The 8,312-nt window shown below is 36.3% G+C and overlaps 1 protein-coding gene across 1 annotated transcript; it reads right to left on the bottom strand.

Annotated features, from left to right (window-relative positions):
• Nucleotides 1–4,414: 4,414 nt before the first annotated feature.
• On the bottom strand, nt 4,415–7,529 carry LOC145667636 (uncharacterized). The gene is made up of 2 exons (XM_081735097.1): nt 5,825–7,529; nt 4,415–5,532 (listed from the first exon to the last, which is right to left on the bottom strand). The coding sequence occupies exons 1-2, from the start codon at nt 7,527–7,529 to the stop codon at nt 4,415–4,417; spliced, it is 2,823 nt and encodes a 940-aa protein (XP_081591223.1).
• Between the last annotated feature and the right edge of the window lie 783 nt (nt 7,530–8,312).

Below are 8,312 nucleotides of genomic sequence, written 5' to 3'. Positions count from 1 at the left end.
TTAACATTTTCTTCAACTGATAGGCTGTATTTTAATATCAGTTACAGCTGAAGAAATCAAGTAATGTCCTCGAAGAGTACGTGAGTAGGCTTTCCCAGTTAACATATGAAGCACTATATTTTCAGCGTAGACCGTTTGTAAAAATTCTTCAATCCCAGATCCACCCATCGACTCACCCAAGAAAAGATATAAGTATGTGAAATCCGCCAAGCCGAATCACCAAATTATCAAACTCACCATTCTGGTCAGCATTGATTACTTCCATTGCTTTTATCCACAAGGACTGATCAAAGGTTACAATAAGAGTTGTCACATTCAGTCGTTTTGCTTCAGCACGTACAAACTTCAATGTAGTATAGACAAAACTATGAGATGTTGGATTGAGGTCAATCATTGGTAGGAAAGAAGTTGCTGTTACACCAGAATGTTCACCTACAACAACAGTTTGCATATATCCCAGCCATGCTTGTCGTGGTTCTTTAAATAATTTACTTTCCACAAAACATCTAGCAAATTTGTTTGAATTGGCCCGTAAAATAAATGCTCAAATTTCAGCTTATTCATGGTTGTTGCAATAGGGGATTGAAGTGAAGGAGTATCTTTGCAATTTTTGCGATTTCATTCACCAACACGCGGTGTTTTAGCCGTTTTACCTTATCAGTTAGCAACAAGGAAGACTTAGTAAATGCTCCACCTGTGCGCATTATTACTCCCATCCCATGAAAAGTGTTATGGCCATCTATTGTAATTTCGTTATGGTCTACATTATCTGCAACCCATTGAGAAAAGTGACCTGATACAGTCACACTGCCATTAGTTTCATCCATTACTGAGGACTGTAAGTATCTCTGCACTTCGTCATGAGATACGCTGAATCCAAGTCTGTAAAGTTGTAGTATACATCAACTAGTAAACGAGATCAAAATCCCAGTGAATCTGCACACCAATACCAAGAGGAATTGGGCATATGAGAGAACGAGGTCTGGAAGTTTGCATTACAGCTTGACCAATTGCAATCTTTTTTACATCACTTCCTTTGTCAGCTATGAGAACACCCAAAAAGTATCTAAAACAGCTGGTAATAATCGGTTTTCTTCAACGGATGCAATATCTCCTGCACTAGGATAAAAGTCCAAGCTTTTATTCAACAAATTGATTTCCGTTTTAATTATTTTTGCATCAGATTCAATTAGTCTGAACTTTTCTGTATTAGGATCACATTCTTTTTTGTTTGTGATAGTCTAAAATTATAAGTGCTACACTTTTTCCAAATGTTATCATAGTTGGACTTCCTTCTGTGTATGAAATTATAATGTTGTTCTCAAACCGTTCTTGCAGTTTTTTTCTGTAAATATGGGGAACTGTAAGGCTCACTCCCCTCTGGCAAAAATTCACGCATCTTTTCCACAACGTCACTGATTGATGTTGGCTCTTCGTTGTTTTCTTCTAACCACTCACACGTTTTTACAAAAGCTTCTTGCCTGATCGCATCGATAGGACGACCTACGGAAGTAGGCATTTCTTGATTTTTTTTTTCATGTCTGTACTTCACAGAAATGGGATCTCTTTTTCTAAAATTAACACTGCCCACTTGATGGAAGATAGCTTCTGCAGCGGGTAAATCACTGACTGATAGTATTCTAGCATGTACCTTTGCAGCCCAGAGATCACTTCTAGTATTGCATGCTTTAACAATCGAGTCAAGAAATTGAAATGTACGAACAGGAAAGACTAATTTATTCTTCTTTTCTTTGTCAGTAATGAAGTTACCACAAGACAAACAATTTTCTTTGAAATTAAATGATTGCGCACTTCCACGAAGCATTCTTGAGCTGCTCGAAGGAATAGCTAGCTACCTGTGATTTCTTTAATTTTAGATCACTTTTGATTTTGAGAGGGTTAACGTACACACGTCGACAATCACTGTGCACTTGGACCACACCAGTGGGCATAGGATTCAAAAGTTCATGGAGTTTATCTTCCCGCTATTTGCTGACATTGATTATTCCTATCAAGCCTTTCGCTGTTAGTGTGACACAATTAGAACTATCTCCAAGGATGTCAGAGCACAGAAAGCAATTTTCTTCATCTACTTCCATCGTGCTTCCTTTGCAGTCTAACCTGCATCTCATCACCTGAAAAGATATAAAACATCAGAAATTAGAATGCAAAGCAAATACAAGTAACATTTTAATTTTGATCGTTCAAGTAAATGTCATTTTAGGCTATTTCTGAAGAGTTATTGGTCTCCAAATCCTCAAACATATTTTTGTTTCAAAATTCAATATCATATACGTGTTTAGCATACAATTTCAACGTAATTTGATATCTCATATAGTGGTTTTCTCTATTTTCAAATTTTGCCGCCATTTTTCAAAATGGCGCCTGAAACACATATTTGTCGCGGCCGTATGGATGTAAATTTTTAACATGTTAAATAGGAGGGTCTAAATTACATTTTAAACCTAAAATAATTTTTGTAGAAATTAGTTTGACCTTTTTCGATATTTCGACTCGACTAAATCCCACGCCTACTCGGAAAGGTCGACGAGGCTAAAACTCCCAAGACAAGCTCATATTAATACTCTACTTCATGTAGTGGGCAATCTGGTATTTAACTGAAATGTAAAAAACCGCATTATTATTATTATTATTATTATTATTATTATTATTATTATTATTATTATTATTATTATTATTATTATTATTATTATTATTATTATTGAAACTCTTCTGAAGATGTATTTTGTTAGCGTTAAAATTATTTTAAAATGAAATTCAGTATCTTAGGCTTAAATGAATATAGATTTTCCTCGACGTATAATGTGTGGAAAACAATCAAATGCAGTGCTTTGGATTGGATTGGATTTTAGCGTTTCTTTCTGCACCTTTGCTATATGAGACATGGGCCTACAGCTTAAAGTGGGATCCTAACCACGTAAGTTCCGACCAAATTGATTATGTAACATAAGGATTCAAATCAAACAGAGAATGATGGGAATTTCCCTCTTTTGCAGTAGAAGAGTTTTTTTCTTGTCAGGGAAATATTTCTCTTATTTCATATACAAACAGCAGAGTCTTTTTAATTCGAACTCCAAAGGGATAGCAAACAAGTTCGAATTATCCAAAAATACTCATTGTTAAATATATAAAATCAGGAGAACAAATCTACTTATCTACAATGAAAAAATAATACACAGTAGAGTTTATACTGTATCTTAGAGAGCACATTATTTACGTGATACAATACAGCAAACAAAGAAACGAAATTTACTCGCACATAAATCAAGTCACGTGTACTACGGAAAACATACTTAAATACAGTACCACATACACTGAATTAACACAAAACCATATTCAGCAGGACTTACCTTAATTATCTGTACTCACTTAAAGAAGTTCGTCACCTTCGTTTGATTTGATTTGGTTGTTTTTACACACTCAACAAAATCTTCAATTTCATTTATTGATTGAAATACGTTATTAGGTATCATGCATTTGTTTTAAATTTAATATTGGGTACGGTGGCTCAGTGTTAGAACGCTTATCTCTCGTGAATGGAGTCCCTGGTTCAATCTCTTGCCAGTTTATGGTGGACACAATTGTGTAAGTTTGTTCCTTCGGGATATTCCTGTTTCACCTACAATCTCATTCCACCAATTCTTCCATTATCATTCACTTGCCTTAATCATCCGTCTCCCTTAGCCTATAGAGTATAATTGCAGGACGTTAAACTGAACTACTTAATTTAATTTAAAATTCAATAAATCTTAAAATTTTCAACGATTTCGAAAGCTTCACTTGAACTTGGCACACAATGTTTCTTTACTTCATAGTCCATCTTGTCTTCATCTTCTTTATCACCACCACGTGGATTGTTTTCGAACCACTCTTCGCTACGGCTGCCTCTGCATGACTGAAAACTATTTGAAACCGTATTCTTCTACAGAGTCCGGCAGAATAATGTATTCACTGTTGGTTTGTCTTTTGATGAATAAATGTTCACAAAAACTTAATTGTGATAAACGAATACATGTTTATTTGCCCTAACTACACAACAACTGCTAACACTTACAACTTACTGTTATATTGCATTTTTTTTTGTACGAATTCCGGAGGACCGTCTTGTATGGATCTCTTGGTGCTCAACTTGCTGACACTCACACACACACAAAACTGTTTTTTTTAAACAAAAGAGAAACGTTATGCAAATATAATGACAATGATACAAACTCACAATAAAAGTCTCTACATTCTCCCCTCTCTTGATTGAACCAAGTCAATCAACTTACACACAATCCACATGATCATTTTTTGGTAAAGGTACAATTTTAGTAATCGGTCTTTTAACAGTCCCTGTCTTACACTTTACACTCACTACTCTCACTAGTCCATCTTTTCCCGGAAACACTTGTTAAATAACACCTAATTTCCATGACAATGGAGGAGAATTGTCTTCTTTGATTAGAACCACATCTCCAATAGAAATATTAGTTTGTTTTGTTGTCCATTTTCTTCTCTGCTGTAGTTCATGTAGATAATCCTGAGACCATCTTTTCCAAAAATGCTGCTTCATCTTCTGAAGGTGATTCCATCTTGATAATCGGTTGGTTGGAATGTCCACTAGATCTGGTTCAGGAATGCTCATCAAAGGCTCACCAATAAGGAAATGTCCTGGCGACAAAAATGAAGGATCATCGGGATCATTGGATTGAACGGTTATTGGTCTTGAATTCAAACAGGCTTCTATTTGTGTTATAACTGTGTTGAGTTCTTCAAATGTCAAAATCGTGCAACCTACTATCCTTCTTAAATGAAACTTTAATGACTTCACTGCACTTTCCCAAATGCCTGCAAAATGACTTGCTCTGGGTGGAATGAAATGCCATGTAAATCCTTCTTGCACTGCAACATCTTGAATTGAGTTTTGAAATTGTTGTGAACTGAGTAGTTGTTGAAGCTCCTTAAGTTCTCGCTGAGCTCCAATGAAATTGGTTCCGTTGTCACTATAGATGTTCGAAAATTTGCCTCTTCTGGATACAAATCTTCGAAGAGCTGCTAAAAATGCTTGGCTACTCAAATCACTCACTAACTCCATATGAATCGCTTTGGTTGCTAAGCACACGAATATTGCAACATACGCCTTTGTCACTTTACGAGATCTAGTTCCTTGCTTAATCATTAGGGGACCGGCGAAATCCACCCCTACGTGAATAAAAGCTCGAGCTGGCTGTACTCGTGCTGATGATAATTGACCCATGAGTTGTTCTGAGGCTGACGCTTTCAATTTAAAACAAACTAGACACTGATGAATGATAGATCGAACGACTTGTTTAGCTCGTGGGATCCAATATTTTTGCCTCAATGATGAAATCAATAACTGCGGTCCAGCATGTAACAATCTTCTATGTTCCGCTTCAATTACCAATTTGGTGAGATGCTCTTTAGGTGGTAAGATGATCTGATGTCGGCTATCATACGGTAAGTCGGAGTTTTTTAGCCGTCCTCCCACTCGTAGCAACTGTTCATTATCTATAAATGGATACAAAGATTTAAGTTCACTTTGGGATGAAACTTTGCCTGATGAAGCTAAGTCCTTGAATTCTTGCGAATAACTAACCTGCTGGATTAGCTTAATGCATTGTTGTAAAGTATCACTAATTTCAGTAGTGGAAATAGTTCCTACTTTCTTCTCGTTGTGATTTTTACAATTGTAAATAAAACGACGACACAAACAAATAACTCGCAATAGTTTCCACAATGATGAAAATTTTTCCAGAAAGCTTATGTCACCTTCATAACTGACTAAAGATATGCTCGTTACTTTCCTTTCTTCTGGAACATCTTCGTCTACCATTTCTGATTATTTCGGGCCATGCAGATGATTCAAGCCATGCGGGTCCATGCCACCAAATATCTGTTTCCTTCAACTGTTTTGGATCCATTCCCCGTGTAATAATGTCGGCTGGATTGTCCATTGACGACACATGATGCCACTGGTTGACTGATGTGATCTCCTGTATCTCTGCAACCCTGTTTGCCACGAACTCCTTCCATCTGGCAGTTGGAGATGATATCCATGCAAGCACTATTTTTGAATCGGTCCAGAAGTAAGTACTATTCACTGAAATGTTTAATATCGGAATTATTTTCCGATACAGCCTGCTCAAAAGTACTGCCGCACAAAGTTCAAGTCTTGGTAACGTTACCTTTTTAATAGGAGCTATTCTCGATTTAGAACCCAAAAGTTTAACAGTAGTTTTGCCTGAAATGTCCACAGTTTTAACATAAATGCAACAGCCGTAAGCAAGTTGACTGCTGTCAGCAAACCCATGTATCTCGACATGAACATAATTCTTCAATACTACACATCTATCAATTTGTATTTCGTTAACACTTGGAAGATGATGACACAGGTCTAACCATTGCTGATAGAGCTCTGATGGTATTTGATCATTCCAATTGATCTTATGGATCCACATTTGTTGTAAGAAAATCTTGAACGGAGTAACTACAGGGCTTATAAGTCCTAAAGGATCAAATATTTTTGCTATGGTCGAAGTCACTTGACGTTTGGTTGGTATGTTGGTCGTGAGACATTCTTTAACTGACTTGTTGGTGATGAGAAGCTTATCTGATGCAGGATTCCACGATAAACCCAACGTTGAAACACATGACTCGGACTCTAATTCAAACGGTAAGTGAATTTCCCTATGTTTTTCTTTCACTGGTTTCATATGATCTAATTCTTCATATCCCCTCATAAAGTTATAGTACTGCTCGTTAATTTTTGGACACTGCTGCAACCGTCTTTCTAGCTGGTAAAATCTACGAAGAGCTAAATTATATGACTCTCCTAATGGTTTATGATTTGGCTTAATTGGCAGACGTACAACGAATCGACCACTGCTATCTCTGGTAGTGTTTTCCTCAAAGTGTCGTTCACATTGCCTTTCTTCTTGAGTCATGACTGTTGAATGTATAGTTTCGAGCTCCCAAAATGTCTGTAACTGTCTATCAAGGTTACTTTCTTGCACAAAAAATGACACTTGTGGTATACTAGAATCTCTTGTTGTAGGAACTTTACCCGCCAAAATGTACCCAAATTCAGTCTCTTGTACTACTGGATAATTCCCTGGTCTAGTTAGTTTATGTGATCGCAAAATGTCCAAAAACACTTCCGCGCCTAACAGAATGTCAATAGTATCTGGTTGGTGAAAGTTAGGATCTGCATACACTATGTCTGTCGGCAAGTTCCAGTCAGCATGATCTATTGGCCTACTTGGAATGTTATCGGTTATTTTGAGCAAAACTAAACAGTTTACATCAATTGCAAATTCACGAATTCTTGATTCTATATGTACATCTACACAATGCTTTGTTTCACTAATCACACTATTAATACCTTGAATTGGAACTCGGTGTTTATTTTTAGGTAGACGCAACCTTTGAACTAAATCTTCAGTTACAAAATTACTTTGACTGGCAGAATCTAATATCTCTACATGGATGTAATTTACCATTTGCATCTCGTACATTTACTATAGCAGTAGATAACATAACAGTAACATTTGGTTTTCCCTTGAAAATGCAAAAAGAACCTTGTGTTATATTTTCCCTATTCGTATTAGAATGACTCGAAAAATTTCTTGATTGTGAATTAGCAACACTGGATTTCTCATCTGCTTTTGACATTACATCATAATGCAGCAAGGTATTATGCCTTTTGGAACAGCGTTTACAGCCACCTGATCTGCACGTCTTTACTTTACATTCTTTTTTGAGACAGTTGAAACACAATAAATTATCTCGAACATAGTCTTGTCTTTCTTTTGCTTCAGCGTTTAAAAATGCAGGACATTTAAACAACTGATGTATTAGGTTTTGTTTACAAAAGTTGTTGTCACGTATGATTTGGTTGTTTTTTCTTTTTGTTTCGGTTCAGCACTCTGTCTATTTTTATCGCCCCTTGACCTTGACACTATTTCCTGCGATGGTGTATTTTTTATAGTTTCAAATGCTTGACACCTACGTTCCAAGAAAGCAAAGAACTCTGATAAGGGAGGGAAAGAATGATCTGTGATTTGTAACTCCCACGCACGCCTAGTGTTACTGTCTAATTGAGAAACGAAATGTTGAACTAACAAAACCTCTTCTAGTGGTGTCTGCAAATCTAAAGCTCGTAATGCATTCAAGTTACTAGTAGCTGTATTAATAAATTCTCTTAATTCTGATGTAGTTTCCTTTGTGATACATTTAATATGTAACAAATTGCGGACATGAGTAGCTGCAATCAAACGCTTATTCTCATA

This window comes from Thermobia domestica, chromosome 13, assembly GCF_964235325.1.
Source record: "Thermobia domestica chromosome 13, izTheDome1.hap1.1, whole genome shotgun sequence".
Lineage (NCBI taxonomy): Eukaryota > Metazoa > Arthropoda > Insecta > Zygentoma > Lepismatidae > Thermobia > Thermobia domestica.
The sequence above is the reverse complement of the archived record's forward strand: the minus strand, read 5'-3'. Positions and strand labels throughout refer to the sequence as shown.